We start from the raw sequence: 27,466 nt of genomic DNA, 5'->3' as shown, positions 1-27,466 counted from the left end.
TTCCTATTTTATTTCATTTTCTAATTTTTTTTGAAAGTTTGCAGAAAGTGATTTCTGTATATTGACCCTGTATTTAGCAACTCTACTAAATATACTCATTAATTTCAATAGTTTGTAGATTCTCTTGGCCCTTTTTTTTTTTTTAATAGAGGTGGGGTTGAACCCAGGACCTCGTGCATGCTAAGCAGGTGCTCTACCACTGAGCCATCTTCTTCCCCTCTTCTCTTGGCTTTTCTATGTACTTAATCATGTCATCTACAGTTTCTCTTCTTCCTTTCCAATTTTTATATGTTATTTCTTTTTTCTTGCTTTAATGCATTGGGTAGGACTTCCAGTGTAATACCCAACTATCTCTTACATTGTGTATCTTTGTCTTTTTCTGACCTCAGAGGAAATGCAACCATTCTCTCACCATAAGTAGGTTTTCGTATCACAGGGTTTTTCCACCATTACTGCATGTTAAAACCCTAGGGTTCCATAAGATTTCACTAGGGGTACCACAAAAAATTGTAATTTTAAAAATAACCATAATATTTTCAACTGCATGAACCATGCAATGCAAGTGTAGTAATGTGCAACTAACAATGCATGCAATGAGCCACCAGGCTAACGATTTCATTAGAAGTCTTCTAGCATCATGTGGCGACGTGAGCAGGGCTATGTTCTTTTGGTTGAGCCCATTATCGGTTTCTGATTAAACAGGGAGAGGCCACTAATAGTTGATAAGCTCTCTACTGCACAAATGGGAGCATGGTAGGCTGACAGTGTTAGCAACTCCCTTCCAAATTACCTCCCCTAACCCTCACTTATTCAGTACCAAAATGACTTAAGGCAGCAAACAGCTCTGCGCTCATGTATCAGGAAATCTGAGGGAAATGTTCAGTCTAAACAAGGATTTTTACACACCAGGACTCAACTGCCCCCTGCTGCTTTGCTGCTGTAAATGTGCAAAACATGGATCGTGTAGTAACAAAAATAAAACACTGTGAAATGTTCGTATTTTTTGTGATGTAGTTCTTGGAAAGTTATTCCCTGTGGTTTTATAATTTATTAGCATTTGTTTTATAAACATGCCTGACAGTCCAGTGTGATGATTTTTGAAGATGAGATTTGTGACAGCAAAGGATTCTAAGCCTAGGTCCAAGAACAATTCTAATAAGGTTAGTAATAAAGAACTATAATCTTCTAAGTCATTTCACTACACCAGGGCAGTAAGAGATACCAAGAACACCTACCACTACAATGAGCTACTGACCAATGCGGGTTTACAAGGGCTGGTAACCCAGGTGTCCTAATTCACTGTGCATCATCACGGCAAACGACTTAACAGTGGTTCCAGCAAAACTGAAAATACACTTAAATATAAGTCACAGGTATTGGACAAGTCAAGGTACTATTTTAAACAACTATTGGAATCTCAAATCAAACAGAGAAAAGCCTTTGTTAAGAGAAAAAATGTCACGTTCAGTGAAAAGGCTTAAATCAAGTTATTACCACCCAGAACAAGAGGGTGAGTGGGTGTATCACACAGTTGGTGGGAACCTAACAATATTAACATGTCAAATGATAATGAGTAAAATGCACAGTATGAGAAACTGAAAAGTATCAAACAGTATATATCAGCAAACTGATGACACATCACATGACACTAAAGAGGTTTGTTTAATAAACTGAGAAACAACAGCTTGTCTACCCAGGTTGACAAACCAACAGATTTCACCAATAAATGTTATACAGTAACATCTGCAAAGTTTTTAAATGATGGTAAATTTTAAGAAAACTTTTCTGCCGCAAAGAACGGCCACAAACAAGCAAAGAGTAAGACATTTAAGGTGGTATCTTCATATCTAGAAACAAAGGTCTGTCTTGGAGAAACTGCACTGGTATCCTCACTGATGTGCCCCATCGATGGCTGGCTCAGTACAAGGTTTTGCCTCTCTTGTTTAAAAAAAAAAAAAAAGGAATATTACGATGTTGTCACGAGACACTGCTTTCTTCACAGAGGTACCAGTATTAAAAAAAAAACAAAACAAAAAACAACCCTTGGAAATGAAATGAAAATGTCTTGAATGGTGTCACAAAAATGATTTGCTTCACTAACAAAGACCAGTGCACTTGAGCATATAAATCTCCTGCTCCATACAGAAATCCAGTGGTTTAGCAGAGGAAGAGTTCTCAAGAAAATAGTAGACCATACTTTTCTGAGTGCTTTGAAGATGAAGAATGACTGCAGAAGCTAGCTTTCTTAGCAGACTTTTTTTTTTTTAATTGTAAGAACTGGCTGAACAAGTTTCTGCAAGGCTCTAAGGAAAAAAAAAATGCTTTGACTTAAAGTGATTTCTGGATTTCAATGGAAAATAATCTTTGGAAAAATCATGTGGCAAAAAGAAATCTTTATAATGTTGTTTGGGCTTGAGAGTGAGGAAGGATGTCAGCAAGACTCAAGCATTACTGAAAACCACGTACAAAAACTAAATAAGACAATTATTATCGGCTTATTATAGCCACAACTTACTGATTAAGTAACACAGCTGAACTGTAGGCATAACAATTTTTCCAAGAATTCTCTGAGACCTAAAAATTATTTCAAGGGTTCCTTCAGGGTAAGAAGATTGAGAAAGGCCGTTCTACCGTCTTAAGGAACCTAGCTTATACTACTAATTTGCTCCAAGTTTTTTTTTTAATCATGAATGGGAGTCAGATTTTATCAGAAGCTTTTTCTGTATCTAACTCAGATGATCCTATGCTTTTTCTTCTTTGCTCTATTAATAATGTAATAATGACTTACACTGATTTTCAAACAGTAAGCACTCTTACTTACCCAGAATAAACTCTACTTCATCACAACTTACTATTCTTTTTATATATGAGTAGATTTGATTTGTTCCCATCTTTTAAAGGATTTCTACACCTGTATTTATCAGATATACTACTGTATAATTTAAATGCTTTACTTAAGACTAAAAAAATCCAGGTTCTTGACTCTACCCTGCTGTCAACCAGAGCTGTGCCTATGAGCTAGTCATTTAATTTCTCTGGACTTCAGAGTTTCTAAATTCAAATAAAATTGTCAGAATTAATTCATACAGAAGCTAGGCTAGGCCAGTAGTTCTCAATCTTCAGCATCCATCCGATTCACCGGAAGAGCTTGTGAAAGCACGGATTGCTGAGCTGCACCTGCCCAACAGATCTAGGAAGGGGCCCAAGAATTTGCACTTCTTACAAGTTCCCAGGAGATACTAATGCCACTGGCTAGAGAATGATATGTTGAGAACCACTGAGCTAGGCTAAACCAAACTAATCAAATTTTTCAACATAATGTTTTCCATAACTGAGATATACCCACATAAAGGGACAACAGTGAGATCAAGGAAAAAAAGCATTCCATCAAAAACAAAGTGCCCCACTGATGTGTCATCTGGGAACTAGTGTCTTGAATGGAGAAAGAGGCATTTTTAAGATAATTCGAAGGGCTTTTTTTTTTCTTCAGACTTACTCTTTTAAGCAATAAAATTTGTTTTACATTAACTATATCTATAAAAGCCATTCTAAAATGGACCATGAAATTCTTCTATCTTCTCAATCAGGTCCACTGCAAGTAATTTAATCTTTTTGATGTCTCAGTTACTATTTTAACATAAACTGCTAGGATGTGGTACAATAACCATCTTGGGAGCCAATGAGATGTGTTGGGCAGTTTGTTCCTCTGTTAAATGTTCTCAGTATCATGACTGTGAAGTTCTTGCATCTGGCTCTTAATTTTTTCCCCGTTTAAATACTTCTTGCTCTAAATCTCACTGCACCTATCGCAAACAGTTCTTTAATGGTGTCCCTTGAACCTTCTCCATAGAATTTCTAAATAATTGTCATTGAGCAATTAGAGTTCTTCCATCAGTAAATGAATAAACTAGGAGCATTTTTGTGTTGTCTTTTTGCTTTCTTTCTAAGTTCTTGGTTTTATCAGATCTTTAGAAAGGGTACACAAGAGACAGTTGAAGATTTTCCAAGAAAAGTTACAGATCACCTTCCATAGGTACTCTTTCCCTTTCAAAACAGTCCTGTCCCCTTTTTACACATACACACACAAAAGGTACAACTCTCACCTCCACCCAGAATTTATGACGCATTGCCTAGAACTGTAATGAACTCCAGGGACTCAAACAAAAGGACAGGTCAGAAAATACTGTTTTGGGGAAGCCTTCTTAATTGATAACTGAGGTATCATGAACTATCCACTATAGGTAGGGCTTCTTGTTTTTTCCAGCCCTATCTTTTTCTCAGAGTTAAAAATAAGATATTTTTGCCCTTGCTAAGACATTTCAAATTCTGATATATTACAGTTTGTGGGCAATTGAGAGCAGCTTCCTTTAAACAACTCTGTCTCTTCCACCCCCACACACCCCACCTAGATTCCATACTGTCCAAAAATGCATTGCTCTTAGGGGAGAATCTGGCAAGAGCAAAGTAAAGGGAACATTGGTAAGAAATATCTAGTGATGAAAGTGGGTTTCTTCCAAGTATTTAAGTAATTAACTTTAGCAATTCTCAAAACCCATTCCTTGAATATTAGCTTGAAGAAAAAATGTATTTAAAGAGCTGAAGCAATATCAGTTAAGGAGGCTGATTCTTTTAAATATAGCAATTATTTTCTAGGACTACCGAATTGTTCAAATTATGCTATTACATAAGACCCACAGACAAAAACCATATATGAACTATTTTAGACTGAATGTGCACTATTCAATGTGGTAGTTAAAACCTATTTTGTCAAATTATATCATGAAATTTTTATTCTGATTAGTCAATTCTCATTACATCTTTTAAATGGTTTAATATTTCTACCTCCTATTAAAAAAATAAGTCATAGCTAGCTAGTAAAACTGATTTGTTTTCAGCGATAGGTAACCTTCTCCTTCATTAACCACCCTGAAGTAGAATGTAGCTATTTCTGAATCATTCCCATTTATTTGTAACTAAAAGCTGAATATCAGAGATCAGAAGATACAAGCACACACCTTTTATCATATCCCTCACTTCATTAATATTTGACTATTTAATTTATAATGATGCAATGTAAAATGACAGTAAACTGCATGTTTTTAAATTATTATAAAAATGGGTAAATTCTTTTTGATCCACAAGATTTTAATTTCAGCTACCTTAGTAGTATTCATTCTATACTGTATTTCTCAGTGATTTTTATATTACTGAAAATATGTATTAACCTATTAGAACTTAATGGTAAAAGCTATTTTATGATACAAAGTATCTGGTTGGCCTGACAATAGAGACTAGCTTTGTTTAACTAGGAGGTAATTTCCATAAATTGAATATGCTAAACCTTCAACCTGACAGTCTTGGCAGAAATAAATTTATATACATAAAATAAAAATATTTCATCAAAACAAACTGCATTGGTAAAGGTGTGTTGAAATTAGCATTTTTATTTTCTCAACTGCTTCTGAGTATAGCAGATTAAAGAAAAGTGCCTGCATGGGAAAGACGGGAAAACTGATGTAAGAAGACATTTACTGAGTCCTGTTAATCCTTTTGGTGCACCTCCTAGAAACTAAATAAGTAAATGGTTAAGGACCAGGCAAATAAGGTGATTCCCATTCTTTCACTTTCAACAAAACCGAAGGAGCACCTAACAGAACTGTCAACTGATGGATGTTTGATGATAAGTCACTATGTGATTTTTGGCATGTAACTGGAAGGCTCTGCTATCACAAAATTTCTACTAGAATGAACTTATTTATATGAATAATTATTTCTCAGCACTTAAACCTCAAAAATCTCAAAATCTTGTGTCATTCTATCAATAACTAATATATATATATATATAAATCCAGATATAAGAACCACTGGAGGAACAGACAAGACAGCTCCATTCACTTAATTAAAAAACACATTTCTGTTGCCTAATTAATACAAAGTGAATTTTAACCAAAATTTTAACATATGTATATTATTCTAATCAGCTGTGTGGTAATAGTAATTATAAAAACTCAAACTAGAAAATAATTTTAATATTTAGAGCCTTATGGTCACAGGGAAAACATTCCTAATTTCAATTTATGTACATTATTGTGACAAAAAGTATGATCAACAGAAAATTTTCAAAATAAAAACATATAACATTAGGATAAAATTCAGTGGGAGTAACAGAACTGACATACAAGTTGAAAGTGAAAATAAAATTCCCAACCACCGAAGTTTGGTTTCATTCAAATTTTTAAAAAATGCATTTAGATTCTCTTAGCTAAATTTAAGAGTGCTATATTTTATCAAAATATTACAATATGCCAAAAATTTCATCCTGCATCACTAAACTTTTGCTGAAAAATTATAGTTACCAATTTAAATATATGCAAAGGGATACACAGTTTTTTGAAATTGTTTCAGGGAACATTTGAGTAAAAATCTGAAGATCATTGTCCTAGATTAACAAAGCTGTAAGTAAGGGTCATCGAGATAAACGAAGACTGTTTCAGAACAGTGGCAAAAACATGACATTTGAATGTCAGTCTCCCTCAATAAACTGACAGCCTCGAGGGCGGCATACAATTCGTCTGGGTATTCATACCATTCATGCCAAAATAGCACCTAGTAGGTTTTAATAACTATTTACCATGTGGGGAAATGGATGAACCAAATGAAAGGTGAATGCGTGTAAGTGTCAGAGTATATTATTTGATAACAGGAAATTATAAACTAACAGATTTCTAATAGCAATCAAATACGAACCATAGATTTCAGAATACAGCCAGATGCCAGATCTCTTAAATTACAAAAGAAAAACCTTCATATAAAAATTTCATTTACATATTAAAGATAGATAGGTAAAATCTGAAATAATAACAAAGTTAGTAGTTTGACTTCTTTCAAAAAAGATACCAGTAACTAAATGGAAGAGTTGGCAGACAAAGGGGGTAAATTTGTAATCACCTGGCTACCTTAGCCATAAATGAAACTTCAATTTTAATAAATTAAGTTAGGATTTAAAGTATTTAGTAAAGCCAAAATCAAAACTTCGAAATTTACTTCAAAAAATACTAAATCTTCCCATCAAACAGTAAATCCTAATTCTTTTGTGAGTAAATGTTTTTCTAAGACCCTCAGTAACACTCAAATTTTCTCTTCCAAGATATAGAAAAGCCACCACCACCATCTGCCTGTGCTATGCAGTTTTCACTTCTCACAACAATGGAAGTAATATCCTCTAAGTCATTCACATCTTCTCACTAGTTCTGCCAGCAGGTATTGACTAATTAAGAAGTGACTGTATCTACTGCCTGAGCACAATTTTGTCAAGTGAAATGGTGGGCTTAAATTGTGTACCTGAATTAATATAATGTAAATTAAACATACTTAGATGACTCACTCAGCATTATATCAATGCTAATTTGATATAATGTAAAAGGCTTGAAGTTTTAAATATTTTTTAGTTTTACTGAGGAATAACAGGCATACAATAAACCACACATATTGAAACATAATTTGATACATTTTGACATTATATACAAATTTACTCCTGAAAATTCCAATCCCCTTCTTCTGCCAAAAAGTAAACAGAATTTTTGTTAGCTGAGTAAAGTACTTACCTTCATGTAGTTCACAATCTTAGCAAGGACACCAAACTTATATCCAGAGCTTCCTGTTAGAGCTTTCAAGTTAAACGATCCATTGCTATGATCTGCAAATGAAATTCAAAAAAACCATTAAAACATTTCTATATTGGAAATGATTATGACTTTCAAGCAGCTAAAATGATTTTTTAACACTGGTAAAATACTTCATATTTTGAGTTTTTCTATCTAGTAAATTCTATCCTATAAAATCTTAGTAACAAATTCACAATCTTTGCATGCATAAAAACCATCCATTTTCTAAGGATGGGAACAAAATATAAATAATTCAAAAGCATTAAAATACATTTCTTTTATAAGCACCATTATCTCATTCTTTCCTTAATTCTGATTAGATTTCCCCCATAAATAGAGGCAAACCTTTTGAAACAAGAGGACAATACAAATCTCAATCTGATCCATAGTGCTTTTCTGACAGACTTAAAACCATGAGAAGTGAGATTATTTGAAAGGAATAAAAAGTTCAGTTTTTCATCTATTACATCAATTTCTGATTACCAGCTTAAATAAATGGATATTAATTAATGGGAATTAATAAAAAGTATTATACCATAACTATTCTAAAGTCCACTTTAGAGATATATTTGGAATAAAAAAATACAAGGGCTGCCACTGCGTAAACATAGGTGCTTAAAAAGGATAACAGCATGAAACAAGGAGCAATCTATAAAGAAGATAATCTGGTTCAAAACATCTACCATTTTGTTGCATATTTATAAACAGAAACCCTAATGCTACTTTTGCATCACAAATGCATTCCATTAATCATAGGCAGGAACAGCAAAAAAAAAAATCATAAACGCTGGGAAGACATTTCAGAAGTACACATTCTATTCAGCAAGGCATCAGATCAGATATTATAAAGTTCCCATGTGGCTGATCCACAAAGGAAGAGGTTAAATAAAAGGAAGGTGAGTCAATTTCTGGCACCAGTTTGGTAATAATAATTTAAACAAAAGAATGCATTAGAACAACCACAAGTCAAATGTAACAACTGTCAGAGATCCAAAAGAACAGCTTCTAGAAGGCAACATAATATTCCTTTGAGATTAGTTAGTGAAAAGGCTTTATTGAATATGTTTTTGAGACTAAAATGAGACCTCAGATGCAATCTTCCTTTAAAAATAACTTTTTACAATGCTGATAATACAATTGACACATTAAAGCCTACTTCACTATGTTTCCCAAAATAACAATATTAAGAATGCCTTATAGGTGTGCTTTCACATTCACTGTTTCATACCTCCTATGTAGTTCATTTTCCGAGGTGTTCAGGACGCTCCTAACAGTAATAGTATCTAATCTTCATTGAACACTTACTATTTGCCAAGAACCATGTTAAATGATTCTCATTTAATCCCTCCCAAAAAGCCTATTTAGGAGGTTTTATGTCCTGTTTGAAGCATAAGAAAACAGAGTAGTAAGAGGAAGAATAAAGATTCAAATCCAGTTGTAAACCCTGTGATGCTGCCTTGTATAAAAATCATTAACTAGCATTTAACACAGATTATTCCATCTCAAACTGGGTATTTTGTCAGAGTACAGAAATTCTTAAGTGCATATTTAATCAATTCTTGTTTGACTTAAGTAAAATAACATTAAGTTTATCCTACACTACTAAACAACTAACTGGGAAGACTACGAAAAACAGTAAAGGACAGTATGTTAAGGATAAGCATCATGCAAATGGTCAATCATGAAGGACAAACAGCTTTGTTAACCATGGGGTCTCCAGCATTTAACTCAATGCCAGGCATAGTAAACAATAAATATTAGTTGACGGAACGAATGTAAGAATATATCCATGTACACCTTATTGCCCCAGAAACAAATGTGCTGATTTATCCATAATGTAAAAAAATGTCTGCATAGCAAGCACTTACCCAGTCCACTGTTGTTATAATAGCCCATTCGCATAAATAAAAACCATGACTGCTATGCTTAGACCACAACTCTAATACAGCAAAATAAAAACATTCTGTCTCTAAAAGACCAACTAAGGATTCTTTTGCAATTTAAATTTCACAGACTGCTTTTCTAATGCAGGTGGTGTACCTACCAAAACTAACCCTCTCCCAATTAGTAGAGGTAAAAACCTTATTTCTTTTCCCTCAGAATTTCATATAAATCAAACTGCCACATGGAAATAATCACTTTCAGAGAGCAAGACTTATATAAAGAACAAATACTGAAAAAAAATCATTTATGAGATTTTTATGCACATTTCCTGAAGGAAATACCAAACTGATAAACCTGGACTGTTTCCTAGGTTACAACCTCTCTTCTAGCCTGAGCACTGAAACAATCACTGAAGGATCTGAAATTCTATAGCTAAACACTAAGGAATCAACAATTTGTTACTAACTCACAAATTCCTATACAGAAATTTAGCTTAAAGACAAAAAAGGCAAGAAAAAGGGGTGACAGTTGAGAACCCAGACAGCTCTATTCAAGTTTATGAATGATTTACTCTTAGGGTGGCAAGACTAAATGCAAATGAACGGAGAGGAAACTGTCAGCTGCACTGTGGTTCAACCAATAGGAGCACAGCTCCATCTTGGCTGTGCACTAGACTGCATTACACACAGACGATACCATCGCTTCAACAGCAGCCTTTCAGCAAGAGGTAGGTTTATATGATCTTTTTTATTTAATAATACATGTCCTTATGATACAGTATAAATATTTTATCATAAAAACCAAGCAGAAAGCTTTGTTCCTACTAAAGACCCAAAAAAATGTATTCATTTCATTGCTTGGCAGGATTTTATTACGAAAATGTGAAGTCCGCCTTGTGCTACTTGATAAGCAAGCACCCTCACCCTCTGCGCCTTAACAGAAAATTCATGACATTTTCTATGAATCTGATCTATATCCAGACCTTAGAGTAAACCATATGCATTTGATTTACGTGGTTACTTGCAAATTTCATTTTCTCTGAGCTATTTCATTTCAGCAGTTTGGTTTCTCTTAACAAAGGATTTTTCTTAAAGAAAAACCTAGACTAAAAGCATAAAGCTTTCTGATTATATGTGCAAATTATATTGGCTGGTAAAAAGCAGTTATTTATAAAAAAAAAAGTTTGTTGTATTTTAACAAATATAAGAAAATAATTCAAAATTGTTTTTATTTGACTTTGAGTGTAGGTGTAGAGAATGCCTATAAATGATCATAACTGTGATTTTTATATAAAAATAAAAAGACCAGAAAGGTACCAATAGGTAGGCTACATTATACTGTAACCAAAGAGATCATTTATAGAGCTTCAGATTTTCATATATTTTAATTAAAATTCCTTACAGTGAAATTTTAAAGTCTATGTTACTGAACATACAAGTCATGCCATTGTTAAATTAAAAACCTTCTTAGACAGTTATGTTTTTGGTATGCTACAAAATATGTATTTATCACAGTACTTTAATATGTTAAAGTTATTCTTAAACTGATCCTCAAAATAAATACACAGTAAATCTTTTTTATAAATTCCATTTTAAAAAAAAATATGTCCTAAGAAAAACTGGTTAAGGGACAGGGGGTAACTTTCAAGGTAGTAAGATTACTTTCATGGCTCAGAGCCATCATTCATGTCTACTAAAAATGAGTATAAACTGCTGACCAAATTTCTAATTCTATAATATTCAAGCATGAAAATATAATTATTTATTAGATGCTATAGTTCCAGATTACCTAAACTAAACTAAAGATCCAACTTCTGCCCTTTTCTTTGTTGGTAAATCTATTTAAATTTTAAAGAATTTTTTTCCTTTTATTTCTTAGCCAGTGTTCTGCTGGCATGAGCAAAGTATCCCTTATAGAGCTCAAAGGCTTCTGTAAAAAGATACTGGATCTCTCCAGGCTCAGTACAGTGTGGTTAATTGCCTAGAAAGCATTCCTGCTTGATATACAAAGTGTGGGAGCCCCCAAAAAAGTCTCAGATAAAGTAAAAATAACTTTGTCAAATAAAACAGTTAACTTGTAAACTTCAGGTAAACTGCAGGCAGAAACTCCTACCACCCACATTGTCTTAACCCTATAATCAGCCCACATTTTACTGGTAATGTAGCTATAGTTAGTGCAGATGGAGGCTCACTGTTGTTTCGCCAAACTACCTTAGAGACATGGCCTACCTCAGAAAGTTCCAGGGCCGTGTGAATTGTTCTATATATAAATGATATTATGATCAGTTGATCATATTTCAAAGTGATATGTTTAAAGGCACTACAGAATTCAATTCAAGGGGTTTTTTTTTTCCATAAATAGAGCAAAAGCATAATTTTATTCTCATCTGGCAATTCAAGGTTCTAGAACAGCTCCAAGTCCTATCCTTATAAATATTTCACTAGGACCATTTAAAATGGAAGGAGAAATAAGGGAATATACAAAACAACAATATAAACTAAAAATTATAATTTTCCTTTAATACTTCCCATTCTTGTAATGAAATTTTAAAGGGAATGAGGGATCCAGAAAAGTACAATAGACCATTTTTCTTAAGCCATTTTCTCTTACTTTTCATAAGGCATGTTTACAGCATTTGCTTCATATAAATTTACGTTTTAATTTCAAAAATAGTCTTAAAATACAAGGAAATACTAATGGTAAATGTCTTTCTATGTATCTAATTATGTCTAATCCATCAAAGTAAGATTTAGATTTTACCTAAACTTAACACAGAAGAACTGTAGTGTACTTTGAAAGAATAAACCACATTAAATTTAAGGTGATGGGGAAAGGGGGTGGGAAGGGATAAATCTGGGAGTTTGAGATTTGCATATGTTAGCCACTATACATAAAAATAGACTAAAAAAAAGTTTCTTCTGTATAGCACAGAGAACTATATTCAATATCCTGTAATAACCTTTAATGAAAAAGAATATGAAAACATATGTATGTATATGCATGACCAGGATATTGTGCTGTATATCAGAAATTGACATGTTGTAACTGAATGTACTTCAATTACAAAATGAATAAATAATTTAAAAATTAAAAAAAAGTTAAAGGTGGAAGATGACTCCACATTAAAGGTTTACTTTTTCCAGATACGCCCAGAAGCTAACTAAAGAGTGAATGTTTTCAGTTGTTCATCAGTTATCAACACATTCACAAACAGCTGTCGTCATTTACAACATAAACCTGACATGTATGTACTCTTTCTTAAAACTGCTTAGATGCTTCTAGCGAAACTTAGAACTACCCTTGGAGGCACCATACACTGTTCTCTATAGTCACTATTACAAGAATAATTACTAAAGGCACATTCGTGTGTGGATAAAGTATACAGCCTAACCAAAATGAGTTTACTAAACCTCATTTTTTTAGAAGTAATCCAAACACAACAATTAAACACAATAGACTATATAAAACACAACAGACTATTAAAAACCAAAGGCAGGGAATAATTTTAAAATATATTAGTTTGGATTTGAATAAGTAATACATTCAAATGATTCAAAAACCAAAAGAATATACAGAATTGTCGACTAGGAAAAAATGCACAACCTAAAAGTTGAGAATTATGTTTTATTTGGCAGATTTTTTGAGGGGCTTTCTGAGGACTTAAGCCTAGGAGGCAGCCTCTCAGATTGCTCCAAAGAGGTAAGGGAGGAGCCAGGATATACGAGATTTTGCAACAAAAACCAGGTAGTAGGAACATCAAAATATTACAGAAAACCAGATACCTCAGGTTAATGAATTTATAGCTCAGGCTTATGAATTTGCAGGAAGATGCACGAGTCTGGGAGCACTGAAATCGTTCCTTTGATATGCACCTTAACTATCTAGGGCCAGTATCTAGTTCTTTCCCATCCTGAGTCCCCTCAGTGTGCACTGCTGCAGGCAGCCTGTTTGTCTCCATCCTGAGTTCCCTCAGGGCTCACTGGCAGGTGCAGCTGTAGTAGCTGATGGCTTCACGGCTTCAACATCCTTTGTTTGCTGACACAGCAGGTGGCATTCTTTGTCCACAAGGTACTCCTTGAGAAGTCTCACACACATCCCTGTCCCCAGGTTCTACTCTCCAACCAACCCCACAAGGAATCACTGTTATTAATTTCTTGTATCTCCCTTTCAAAGATTTTTGTGCAGATTCAAGCAAGTAGAAATATGTATTATTTCCCTCTTTCCTCTACACACTGTCCTGCATCTTGTTCACCTAAAAACATATCTAAAAAGCTTTCCATAGTCACCTCACTCATGCATTACATTCAACTGTGAATATACTGTATTAATTTAATCAGTAGAAGAGTCACTGAATGAGAGCAAGTTAACTTCAAATAATTAAATGTAATTGTGTCTGTCTGCCTATCCCACCTTCTCCTCCCCCTTCTCTCATCCTTCCCATCCTTATTCCTCCCTCCCTAATTTTTCAGGGGGAGGGGACCTTAAAAGTTTTTAAGCAGTTCACTTGGATCTCAAAAATAGAGTATAAAGTTCCTTAAGCCAACTTTCTAATCATTCTAAAATTTCATTTTGAAATAGTGATTTACATTATCTATCTTTACAAAATCCCCCCAGTTTTAAAGTCACTACAAATTTTTTTTAAAAAGGCCTACTCATAATAAATTAAACTATGCAAAGTAATAAATTCAGCATAATTTCAACCAGGTATAAATTATGGATTTATATAGTCAACTTGTAGGAGAAAGAAAAAAGCCAAGTTTCATATATGTTAGGGAGATAGGATCATTACAGGTGATGCTTTCAAATTTTATTTTAAGTTGCTGTTATTTCTGAAATCAATAGTGAAGTAACAGCTTAAGTCCATTAATAAGGTACATCAACTAATTTGAGGGGCATAATGTGGAAATTGCTTCACTCGACTCTCTCCTCCCTCCCCTACACAATCAGCTCTAATGCCAGATTTAGAAGAGAAATCTTCAAAAGAAATTCCCAAATTTTAAAAAGGAATCAGCCTGAAAAGTCTTAACAAAAAGTCTAAGGAATACGTTCATCAGTGCTGAAGAGGTATAGGTTAGCCCAGGTAAAATTATGGGACAGACCCTCAAGCAGGTCTTCCTGCTCTTCACCCACCCAGCTAAATAGCACCATCCCGTTTCTCCAAGGTCCTCATCTTCTCTCGCCTCTCTATTAACTCCTCTGCTTTTCAAAACCGACCTGGAACTCATTCACACTTAAGTAAAAATAACCCTAACAATGTATGTTACCCTTCCCAGGAATACCCTCATTTTAGTACTGCTAAAAACCTTAAAAGAGCTCCAAAGTTGAACACTTTTCAGGCATGTGCGTGTCTGTGCACATGCACACACTACACTAGTCTATTAGGAAGGCTGGGTCAAAAAGGATTTAACTTCTGTCTCCGTTTGAGTTAGTTTCCATAGGTTACTTGACAATGTGTGCAAAATCAGAGGCAGCAACAAGGCAGAGGTGGAGGGGTAGCCTGGCAGCACCCCACATTGCTCAGCTTCAGCTTACACTGTATCCTATGTGAATGGTGCCCACCCCACAACACAGTATGACCAGTGCTCCCTGGAGTTGTGCAACACAGCAATTCAGCCCTGCTTTCTTAAAGACTGTGCTTAGAAAAGAAAACTCCAAAGGACAAATGAGGGTAACTCTGAAAGGCTGGGTCTCCTGACATAGTTTGAACTGCTGTAATGTAGTGGGAAGTTAATCACAGATCTATGTGCCAGACAATGTATTTTTGTATGTCCAAGAACTAAGGAAGCAACTGATTCAACTACTGTCCATTAGTCTCTTGTACCTCATTTCACGAGGAAGGGTCACTGAGCGCCATGAAACGGAAGGATTCTTAAATCCAAAAATAAGTAAATAAATTTAGGCCTTAACTTCTGGCCTTAGATCATCGATCTGATCTTCAACATACACAAAGGGAAGAAAGGAAGGAAACAAGTCCATTCAGACAGGTGAAGTGATTTGCCAAGCAAATTATATTTAAGAAAGAAAAAGGAAACTTAGAAAATATTAATTTATCAATCCCAAAGTTTTAAAATTATGTTTATAAAGAAAACAAATCTATGTAATTATATTGTTATGGCTTGGAGTTTTTTAAAGTCACCTTTTTATCTTTTTTGGTGTGAACATGATATTGTGATTACATTTTAAAACAGAGCCCTCACCTTTTAAGAGATATGTGCTGAAATATTCCTACATGAAGTGACGTGATATCTGGGATTTACTTCAAAATAATGTATGAGGTAGAAGCAAGAGGGCAGAGGTGGAGACTGGCCGAGAGTTGAGAAATGAAGCTTGTCACGGCACACAGGCGTTCATTATACTCTTAAATTTCTATACCACCTTGAAATTTTCTTTAAATAAAACACTCTCACACACATTACTCCAACACTTAGAAAAGTATTTCCTACACAGTAGGTAATCAATAAATACATTTAATATTTACAACTACGTAGCAAAGAAAAAGTATGCAAAGTAATTCATTTCTTTCATAAAAGAAAGCATACAAACTCAAGTGGAAGTACGGGGTTTTTCCCCTTTTACTTCAAGAAGTTTCTTGGTATATAGGTATTGCATAATTTTTTAAAGCTTAAAAAGATATTTTTAAAAGATTCAGATAATAAAAAGTCATTTAGCATTTTTAATAGTATCAAATCTTCAATCCTTATGACTCCATTTAAGGCCTAACAAGTATCAGGTCAACAAGAGCAAAATCTAGTGCAAGAACACTGAAACGTTAACTCACTGGCTAGTTCTGCGAAATGAAACAACAATTTAGGTAGCTTTGGAGCACTGAATTTGTCTGTTGTTTTTTTTTTTTTTAAGTATTCGTGCCCATAGGTCATTGAGGTATTACAAGACATTTAAGACTATCGTACACATTACCAAAAACAAACACCTTAAATTCAGGTCTCTGCATAGGCAACGTTAATCTAAAATTTTATTGTCCTTATTCTGAAAACTGTCATTATTTGGCTTTTCTTTATCTGCTGTTTTTCACTCAGCCACTACTTCCTGATTCAGATCACCTGTCCTGGAAGTTTAAAGGAGAGGAAACAAGAGACAGAAATACACTGAACTAAGCAGGTGAGATGGATCCATGAGGGTAATGCGAAAAGCTTTTCTGAGGGCAGTTGGAAGACTTTAAAGGGCAAATATCTTTTATAGATAACAGCTCACTGACTACTGCTTTAGTCAAATTTTTAAAATAATTCAACTGCCTTTTTCTCCCTCCATTAGCAGTTAATTTCTGTATATGACACTTGAACAAACATATTTGTCTAACAAATGATATACATTAAGAAATACATAGTATGGTTTAAAGAATACACTGCATAGACAGAAAAAACTCAGAAACACCACTCAGGCTCTAATTATGGCAGAAAATAAGGAACACTGATGCAGCCTATATAAATTTACTAACAAATCTTAAAACTGAGATTTGAATTGACAAACCTGTAAACTCTGGTTACATGTATTCATTTTCTACCTCTCTATAGAGTCAAACAAGCGACATAAGAAGTGCTATCTCTTTAAGAATGGCCTCCCTGAGCTCCAGCCTCTGGAATGAAACAACTACATCTGTTTATCAGTACCTTGGTTTTCAAGTTCAAAAAATTTACCCTTTCCATGATAACTGGAACACTGCCTGCTTTGTTATTCTGCTTTTATTTATATTTACAGTGGTCTCTTTAGTAGTGCTGGCTTTCCTTTATGAAGTGCTTAACTGCTGCTGCTGTGTGAAAAACAAAACTGTGAAAGACCTGAGAAGTGAACCGAACCCCCTCAGAAGTATGATGGACAACATCAGAAAACGTGAAACTGAAGTAGTCTAGCTTCAAAAACAGCCCTCAACCACTGAGAAAAAAAGAAAAATTTCCGAGGCCAATTGTTATTACAAAACTGACTCTGTCTATGAATAATTAAAAGATTTCTACTAGAAAGAAAAAACAAATTAAATATGCACTTTCTGTGTGTGTATCCATTTCATTAAATATACAGTGAAACTTCACAAATGTGAATAATTTACCAATCTATTTAAAATGACACTTCAAAAACTGGATAAAAGATTCCTAGAATTCAGTATTCATTAAAAGGTAAACTGGAAAATAAAAGAAAGGCTTATGATCCCCAAGTTACTTATACCTAAACAAATCACATGGACTAAAAAAACAGAATTATTCTCCATGTGTTTTGGTTTAATTAAAATGCTATTTAAAATGCTTATCCAAAACCAAAGTAAAATACTTCCACTAACACATAAGTCCCCACTTATTAAAAAACAGTATTTACTAGTTTATTGAGCTTACACATTTTTTAAAAATTAAGTTTTATGTAAGATTGGTGTGGGGAAAAAAATCTCAAAATACTCAGAAAGGTCACAAGTACACTTGCATAAACTTTTCATAAAACTGACTTACTGTTTAGTAAGAAATACATGGTCTAAGATGGGCCATTTTCAAACTAAAACTTACTTGCACACCCCCTAAACTGCATTTCTTGAGCTTGTTCTTTCTTTATGCTTCTCATATTCACTCTCTCAAGGGCTAAGATACCCAATGCAAAAAAACTGCAAAAAAAAGTCAAAAGGTAAGACCATTTAACACCTGTTAAGAAATAGGGCAGTTTTATTTCTTGGAATGTTAAGAGCTATACAGTATTCTATTTTATAACCATGACACTATTTTGCTACCACCCGTGAACAAACCAAAGCATGCTTTTAACCACTGCACTACAACTGCCCTTAGACCAGAGATGCCACTCCTGGAAATTTATTCTGAGAAATCAGGTCAAAAAAAAAAAAAAAAAAAAAAACCCTCAAGATACAAAGATGTGTACAACAGCATTACTCAAAATAACGACAAAAAAAATGGAAATAACAGCCTTTAACTAAATGGGCACTTCAATTTAATAAATTAAGAAGCTATTGAAAATTATGGCAAAACAGCAAATATTTGATATGTGACATGAAACATACATATCTGTCATTTTTGTTTTAGAGAACCCTAAATGCCAGTTTGAAATCACTTTTCGACATAATACTTACTTTTTTTTCTGACATTAGAAACAAACACAGAAAATGTAACCAACTTTCAAAAGACTTATGAAATCTAGATATACAAAATACTTTAATAACCAAGGTACTTGTTAAAACCATATTTTCATAAACAGAAAACTTTGGGGTCCTTGCCATAGTTGGGAAGCATATGGGTCCTTTAATATACAGTTTTTTTTTTTTATAATATACACTATCAAATTTTCCCTACCTTACCCTGTACTTTATTTAGCAATTCAACAAATATGTACTGAGTGTTTCTCTGTGTGAGATATTAGGTTACAACAGCAAACAAGTAACCATGCAATTACAAAGGCATACAACAGCTTCCTCAGAAATAGGGAGTGCGATGGGAATTCAAGGGCTAAGCACTGAATTCAAACTGCCAAGTGGGAATGACTATTAAGCTGAAATCTAAAAGAATGGGAGTTAACCAAAGGAAAGAGGGAAGGAGGTACAAAAGAATGTTCCAAGAAGAGGAAGTACTATGAGGAAAGGCCAAGAGGCAGAAGAGAGTAAAGCAGATTAGAGAAGCTACAAGTCAGTATCACTAGCACAGAGTACAGGAACAGAGAGATAGGGGCATAAAAGGTAAGTGGAGACCAGATCAGGCACAGCATGCAAACTGCAGGGAAAGGTGGACTTTGTCTGAAAACAATGATCAGCCTTAAGCAGAGAGAGATGTCATCAGAATAATGATTAGAAAAATCAATGGCTGTTGTACAGAGAATGGATAATAAAGAAAGTAAACCAGGAGACGCGGTAAGCAGCTAATCGGGCAATCCAATGACAGTGGCCCGAACTACGGTGGTATGGTGTCTTTAGTGTTTACACCCAGTATTTCCAGGTCCCCTCTTTCTGAGCACATGGAACCAGTTAGATACAGCCCTGTGACTAGTTCTAGCCAATGAGTTGTGAGATGAAGTCACCCTCACCTCCAGACCAGAGCAATGAACTGGCAGGCAAGATCTTTAAGAGTTCTTTTTCCCTCTGGCACTGAAACCAACAACATTTGCAGTATCAGCTACTCTATCAGCTTGGGTCCTTGACTGACTAATGAGCTAAGACCTCTGCTAACACATGATAAACACAGGTATGAAAGAAAAACTTTTGTTATTTTAAGCCACTGAGATTTTGGAGCTTAAAATAGCCTTAAGCAAATCAAAGAGACTAGGTCTAAGAGCAAGTCTTTGCTAATGTTTAAAACACTTCTAAAATTTTGTTTACCATAATTCAATGCAAATTTTATTGGAATGAGAGATAAACCTGTTATGTACTAATAAGAATGACAAGTCTACTTTCAAAGAAAGATTGGCTCTGCTTTGACGTCAATTAGGAAAACAGCTTGAAGAACATCTAACAAGATGGTATCTATAAAGATCACTACTACTACACTTTGAAATAGGTAAATAATTTTTGTTATGAATTAAGTTGCACTGACCTAGCTGTCTAAAAGATAACAGCCCAAGAGTAAACTAAACTCAAAATAAGCAGAAGGGAGGAAATAATAAATGAAGTGGAAATTAATGAAATTTTTAAAAATCAGAAAAACGGGGAAAAAAATCAATGAAATCAAAAGTTGGGTTTCTAAAATATCAACAAAATTGACAAACCTTTAAGCTACACTAATCAAAAAACAAAAACACAAATTCCTAAAATCAGAAACAAGGAATATCACTACTAAAGGATATCACTACTAAACTTACAGAAATCAAAAAGATTGCAAGAGAATACTTTTAAAAACTTTGGATAATGTAGATGATGAAAGGGACAAACTCCTAAAAAGACATAAAATACCAAAATTAACTCAAGAAAGAGAAAACCTGAATAGATCTACAAGAAGAAATTTCTACCAAGAGCATCCCACAATTGGAAAACTCAGTCCCAAATAGCTTACTTAGTGAATTCTATCAAATATTTAGAGAGAAATTTATATTAAACCTTCACAACTCTTCCAGAAAGTAGAGGAAAATGGAATACTTCACAGATCATTTTATTGGGCCATAAATAGCTCAATAGGCATCAGAAGAAAACAACAAACCATACCCCTCATGAATAGAGAGACAAAAATCCTGTACAAAATATCAGCAAACTGAATCTCACAACAAAAAAGATTACACACCATGACCAAGCAGGATTTATTCCAAGAATGCAAGGTTGGTGTAACATCTGAAAATCAATTAATGTAATATACCATATTAATAAAGAACAAGAACAAACATGATAATTTCAATAGATGCAGGAAAAATATTTAACAATATCCAATATTCATTTAGATTAAAAGCTCTCAACAAACTAGAAATAGGGGGGAACTCCTGATAAAGGGTATCTACAAAAACCCTACCGCTAACATCTTGCATAGATTGAATGCTTTCCCCCTAAGATCAGGAACAAGGCAAAGATATTCACACTCACTACTCCTATCCAAAATCATACTAGCCAGTCCTGACAGGCAAGAAAAATAAAAGGCACTCATATAAATAAAACTGTTCTTATTCACAGATGACATAATCCTATTATGTAGACTAATCCTAAGGAATCCACCCACACAAAAAACTAGAATAAATGAGTTCCACAGGGTTGCAGAATACAAGATCAATATACAAAACTCTAATATATTTATACTAGCAATGAACAATCCAAATATCAAACTAAGAAAATTTCATTCACAGTATCAAAAAGAATACTTAAAATTTAAGACATATTAAAAATTACAAAACATTCTTAAATTAAAAACCTAATAAATGGAAAGATAACCATGTTAATTGACCAAAAGACTTAATATTGTTAAGACAGTAGGTCTCCCCAAATTGATTTAAAGATTCAATGCAATCCCTATCAAAATCACAGTTTGCTCTTTTACAGACATGAACTGATTAGCTGATACTAAAATTTATATGGAAATGCAAAGGATCCAGGAAAACCAAAACAATCTTGAAAAAAAAAACAAAACTGAAGGGCTTACAATTTCCAATTTCAAAACTTGACTGGAATGTTACAGCAATCAAGAGATGTGGTACTGGCATTAAGGACAGACATATGAGTCAATGGAACCTAACAGATTCCAGAAATAAACCCTCATTTATTGTCACCTGAGTATGAATTCAACAAGGGTGCCAATCCAAGTCAATAGGGAAAACCTTTTTCAAAAATGGCACAAGGACAAAAGAATAACCACATACAAAAAAAATGAATTTAGACCCTTATATGAAACCATACACAAAAAAATTAACTCAAATATATCACAGACCAAAATTTAAGAGCTAAAACTATAAAACTCATAAGAAAATACAAGAGTAACTTTTCATGACCTTGGGTTAGGCAAAGATCTCTTAAAATATGACACCAAGAACACATGTGATACTGGATCAACAAATTGTACCCAGAATACACAAAGAACTCTTACAATCAATAGGAAGAAGACAACCCAATTTTTTCAAATGGTCAAAAAGTATCTGAATACATATTTCACCAAGCCACATGAATGGTCAATAACACATGAAATGAAATGATGTTCAACGTCATTAGTCATTAGGGTACCGCATACTAAAATCACAACAATACTACTTCACACCCTCTAGAATGGCTATAAAGACAAAGAATAACAAGTGTTGTCAAGAATGAGAAAAAAATAAAATAATGTAAAACAGTATACCCATCTGGTAGTTTCTTAAAAAGATGAACATAAAATTATTACATTACCCAGAAATTCCACCCTTAGGTCTTTATCCAAAAGGGGAAAAAAACACATCCACACAAAGATTCGAAATAATCCAAATGTCCATTAACTAGTGAGTGGATAAACAAATTGTGGTATATCCGTACAATGGAATACTATTCACCAATAAAATGGAATAAAGTACTGATACATGCTACAATATGGATGAATCCTGGACAACGCATCAGCAAACTGAACGTCACAACAAAGGATTACACACCATGATCAAGTAGCATTTATTCAAAGAATGTTAAGGTTCATTGAATATCTGAAAATCAATTAACTGAATACAGTGTTAACCAACAACATGATCATCCCAACAGATGCCAGGTAAAAGCAGCCACATACTAAAAAACACGTATTATACAATTCCTTTTATATGAGATGTCCAGAAAAGGCAAACATATAGAGACAAAAAATAGATTATTTTCAGGGGCTGACATGGGAACAAGGAGTGACTACCAGTGGACACAAGGGATCTTTTGGGGGTGATGGAAATGTTCTAACATTCTATTGTAGTTAACAGCTGCACAGCTCTGCAAACTTACTAAAAACCTTTGAATCATACACTTAAAATAAGTGAACTGTATGGTATAGACATTAAACCTCAATGACATTTTTTAAAAGGATAACAACCTAAATTCTAACACCTTCAATTTTAACACCTTAACAGTTAAATCTTAATAACTTAAGAGCAAAAAACTCTTATCATTCTATCCCTTACACTTAACAAAGTACCAATCAATATGAATGCTGAACTGAAAAAATGAACTTTTCATGACTAAATGGTTTCCCAAAAATAAAAGCTGAACAGTCAGTTTTACTAACCAGAATTCTGTTTAGAACTTGATGATCCTCCATGTTCTTGCTTTGCTTTCTTCTTCTTTGATGATGAAGATGATGACTCAGAAGATATAGAACGTTTTTCTACTACAGGAGTGGAAAGAGCTCGTTTTTTGAACAGCTCCCGTTCTCTCAGCAGGCTTGGATCCATAATGCTGCAAAGACAAAAATAAATTTCTTTAATACAGATTCAAGTCACTCAAACCTATATGCTAAATTCACAGGTCTCAACAAGAGTTACTTCCCAAACAAAATTACCTTTTATTATTAGTCCTCTAGCACTTGCATTTATTCATTTACTCGTTCACTCAAAAAAATCTTTAATTAGTAACTGTTATAAGCCAAGCACTGTGCTAGGTACTAGGTAAAAAGAATTATTCTCTAAACCACTAGAATTACGCTGTCCAGTATGACAGCCACTGGCCACAGTGCCTACTGAGCACCTGAAATGGGGCAAGAGTTGAGATGTACAAAGTGTAAAATACACACCAGATTTAAAAGACTCAATACAATGAAAAGAACTTTTAGAACTACTAATGAGATATTTAAGATTGATTATGTTAATGTGATAATATTTTGGATATTCTAGGTTAAGTAAAAGGTTAAAATTAATTTTCCTTTCTTTTTACCTTTTTTTAAACTATAGGTACTAGAATAAAATTTTTTTTGACGTATAGTTGATTTACAACGTTGGGTTTTAAAATTTTTAAATTACATGTGTGGCTCACACTTGCAGCTCACACTATTTCTGTTGGACAATGCTGCTTTAGAAACAGCATCAGGACAACCAGGCAGAAATTAGGAGACATAAGGCTCACTGCAAAAAAAAAAAGAGAACCATCAGAATTGCTTATAAATTAAAAGATACATTTTAAAACTGATGAACTCTAACATTAAGTGGTGAAGAGGCTGGATTAATATTTGTTAGAAATATGTACAGAAAATTCCTGATTTACAGGGAGATGGGACTAGATCTCTTTGTCCCTCAGTTCTGAAACTATAATTCTAAGTTACTTCAGTACAATCGGAAAGCCACAGGTCATTAAACCAAGTATTTAAAAACGTTCCTCTCTTGTCTGAACTCTCCCTAGAACTCTGTGGAGAGTCTCAGAAGCACACAAGTTGACGATGTAAATGATTTCTACATTGTAAGACTAATGGTAATAAGTTGGGAAGAAAGGTCTCAGAGGAAAAAAAAGACTATCTTATACTCTGAAAGCCTTCAAGCATGGAGTAGCTCAATAAATATTTGTTAAATGAATAATGAATGAGGAATATCTTTAAATTGCTCTAGCCTCATTGTTAATGGTTTCACAAGCATTAATTAAACATCTTGTTTGTGAGGCACTGTACTCCAAGCTCTAAAAGGTTCTGGAAGATAAATCTTTGCCTTCAAGCAGCTTACATTTGAGGACACGAGAGCACAGAGCACCTCACTTAAAAAGCAATGAAGAAATAAAAAGCGACTTAGCATGCTAAAAGTTAAAAACGTAAGCACTAGTAAGAAATAATCAGAGTAACTTCAGTTAAGGAAGAATCACTCGTACTGGACCTCGAATCAAACACCTGCCTTCTCCCCTCAGTTCTAATCCCTAAGAGTAACATGACCCTGGGCAAACCACTAGACTTCTCGAAATCCAGTTTTATCATAAGTAAAATGAGGATACCTATCAATGCTGTCTACAGCTAGCCCAACTGTAAGAATAAAGTGAGCAAATGTTTGTGAAAGCAGTTTTTTAAATAGTACAGCTACATACATATGTTATTTCAGTATTACTATTTTGAGTTGGATCTGAAAAGAAATAACAGAATGGTTATACTGGGGCGAGGAAAGCAGGAGAGTCTTGGGGGAGGGAAGGTGAGAACAAGAGAATTCCCAAGGCTGGGGGGGGGGGGGGACGGGACAAGCTAAAACAAGAAACACCTGTATCTGTTTCACCTTGTTAAGCCAGATAATTAACCCAGGCTTTTATAATCACAAGTTTAACACAGTAAATGAAAGGGTTACAGTTTACAAAGACCTAAATGTTTACAGCATTTGATCCTCACAACAGGATCAGATAATAAATATTTGGGTATTTAGGTTTATCCCTATTTCAACAGGTGAAACTTGACGTGAAGGGGCATAGTTAAGGTCACACAGCTGAAAGTGCCTGAGCCAGGACTCCAATATCCTGACTCCTAAGTCAGCTGCTCCTGACTCCAGCCCTGAAATGCCGGCCAAGGCCTCCGAAACAAAAGCGACCTGTGTGGTGCAGGTAACGTTCAGTGGCACCTGAAACATATAAGGCTTAATGTCTTTCACCATCACACGCTCCAACTAACTTTTCCTCCTTTTTCTCAAAGATGACTCAATATTTGGAGTTTTACATGAACTGATCAGTGTAGCAGACAGGACATATCACCCTGCCCATTTTACATTTTAAAAAACACCACCACAACTCAGTAAGTTCACGTGTTCGCCCACTAAGAAGCCAAAAATTAAATCAGATCTTCTGACTCCAAAGTCCCACGTTCTTTCCAGGATATTATTCGATTTCTTTCAACCTTACTACTTTTCCTCTCTTTTGCTTCTTTCCCTGCCTGAGCCTCGCAGGTGCCAACACTATGAATAGCCGGCAAGCTGAGAACAGAGACTGCTTACCGCTTACATGACAGAAATGTAGAGGTGGACGGTAAAAGGTAGCGCCGCAATTTGTTTTGGAAAATGTCTTTAGACTTTGCAGAAAACAAACTATTATAACTAAAGTTTAAAAATCATTCCAAACTAGGTCTCCAAAAGGCAGGTGGAAAAAAACAGTCCATGAAGGAGCATAAAAATTATAGTTAGCTGGACGCCGTGGTTTCCCCAAACTCCACACACATGGTTCATGCGGTTACTGCTAATGTAAACTTCGGGGCTAGAAAGAGGCGCCATCAGCTCTCCGATTCGAATTTCCCCTTTCCAACCCAAGTTTGTCAATGAACCCCCGGCCTAAAAGACAATGCTCCTCACAAGTTGTGACCGGGTTTTAAGCGTTTCGCGTAGGGAACGGAAGCCCCAGCGTCCCACGGAGTGAGAGACCCGCCCGCCCCCGAGAGGAGGCGGCCCCGAGGAACTCCAGGCCGGGGCTCTGCGCCCCTCACCCGGCGGCCGCAGCCCTTACCTGAGCGAGAAGGGCCGCCCAACGCGCCCCGCTGCCGCCTCGACCAGCCGCCCACGCCCGCGTGGCCGCCGCTTCCCGCTCGTTGTCAGCGCCCCAGCCTGCACGCACGCCGGGGCGCTGCCCCGCCAGGTCCGGGTTTCCGCACAGGCGGCGTCGGCGGCGGCAGCTGAGGCGGCGACTCGGTCCCGTGCTCCGCCCGACACTTCCTGATCTGGCGGCTAAGAACTCAGTCCCGGCAGCCACCGCGGCCGCCGAGAACGCGCGTGCGTCATTACGCGCCCCACCTGGATAGAGCGGAAAGGGAATCAGCCAGCTGGGGCGTCCCGGGTCTCCATGACGACGGGAGCGTGGTTGGGGGTGGGACTTAGGTTGGAAGCGAGTAGCCGCCACTAGAAGACAAGCTATCTTTCCTTTACAGCAGTGGAAACAGATTTCAGTTTTGTTTTGTTTTGTTTTGTTTTGTTTTGTTTTGTTTTTAAGAAATATAAAGCTACTAGATCCTCCTGCAGCGTGCGCTGGTATCTGTTTAACCCTAGTGGCGAAGAGATTTTTCAAGTTATTTTCTATCTGGTGTCTTGTGACTTTACATCAAGTGCCAGTCACCATCACCTAAACTCAAAGAACGTTGTTCCAACTCTCTCTTTTACAAGGGAGGAAAAAGAGGCCCAGTGAAATTAAATGACTTACCCAAGACAGTACAGCAAATCCTGACGTGAAGTTGAGTTTCTGAACTCCCAACAGCGATCCCCGTGAACTCTCTTAGAAAAGGATTTCAGAATCAGAAGAAACGTGAAGGGGTAGAAATAAAGCGACGAAAAAGATAACTGACCGTGTCCACAGCCTGCAATGTATTGGAATGCGTCAGATTTCCTGCGGCTGTCCTTTCTTCACTCTTACAGCGTAAAGCAGCAGCATAGCCAGTGCTCAACTATTCTGAAGCTGTCGTTTACATTGTACAGGTTATTCCTCAAGTTACTTAACCTGTGCTTCGGTTTTACCATCTGGGAAATGGGAATAATAATTGTACTACCACAATGGGTTACTTGCCCTGGACTATTGTGAAGATTGAATGAGAAGCCAGATGGGCAGCCTCGACCTAGGGCCTAGGGAAGGCATAAGAAAA

The 27,466-nt window shown here is 35.3% G+C and overlaps 2 protein-coding genes across 4 annotated transcripts in view; one reads left to right on the top strand and one right to left on the bottom strand.

Moving 5' to 3' along the window:
* Positions 1-26,559, bottom strand: part of GTF2E2 (general transcription factor IIE subunit 2) — a 59,901-nt gene extending 33,342 nt beyond the window's left edge. The window contains exons 1-3 of one of the 2 annotated variants that reach the window (XM_031440177.2): positions 26,344-26,559; positions 23,183-23,352; positions 7,605-7,696 (exon numbers count right to left, since the gene is read on the bottom strand). In XM_031440177.2, coding sequence (XP_031296037.1) covers positions 7,605-7,696; positions 23,183-23,348 — 258 coding nt within the window. In that variant the 5' untranslated portion in view covers positions 23,349-23,352; positions 26,344-26,559. The remainder of the gene's footprint in view (positions 1-7,604; positions 7,697-23,182; positions 23,353-26,343) is intronic. The other variant, XM_010987983.3, reaches the window with a different exon arrangement.
* On the top strand, positions 10,070-17,539 carry SMIM18 (small integral membrane protein 18). 2 transcript variants are annotated; one of them, XM_064477361.1, is made up of 4 exons: positions 10,070-10,275; positions 12,692-12,792; positions 16,586-16,667; positions 17,081-17,539. In XM_064477361.1, the coding sequence occupies exon 4, from the start codon at positions 17,120-17,122 to the stop codon at positions 17,414-17,416; it is 297 nt and encodes a 98-aa protein (XP_064333431.1). In that variant the 5' UTR covers positions 10,070-10,275; positions 12,692-12,792; positions 16,586-16,667; positions 17,081-17,119; the 3' UTR covers positions 17,417-17,539. The 2 variants fall into 2 exon arrangements, with proteins under 2 accessions (XP_064333431.1, XP_010986283.1); XM_010987981.3 differs by lacking the exon at positions 12,692-12,792.
* Positions 26,560-27,466: the final 907 nt, after the last annotated feature.

This window comes from Camelus dromedarius, chromosome 22 (genome assembly GCF_036321535.1).
Source record: "Camelus dromedarius isolate mCamDro1 chromosome 22, mCamDro1.pat, whole genome shotgun sequence".
In the NCBI taxonomy this organism is placed as follows: domain Eukaryota; kingdom Metazoa; phylum Chordata; class Mammalia; order Artiodactyla; family Camelidae; genus Camelus; species Camelus dromedarius.
The sequence above is the reverse complement of the archived record's forward strand: the minus strand, read 5'-3'. Positions and strand labels throughout refer to the sequence as shown.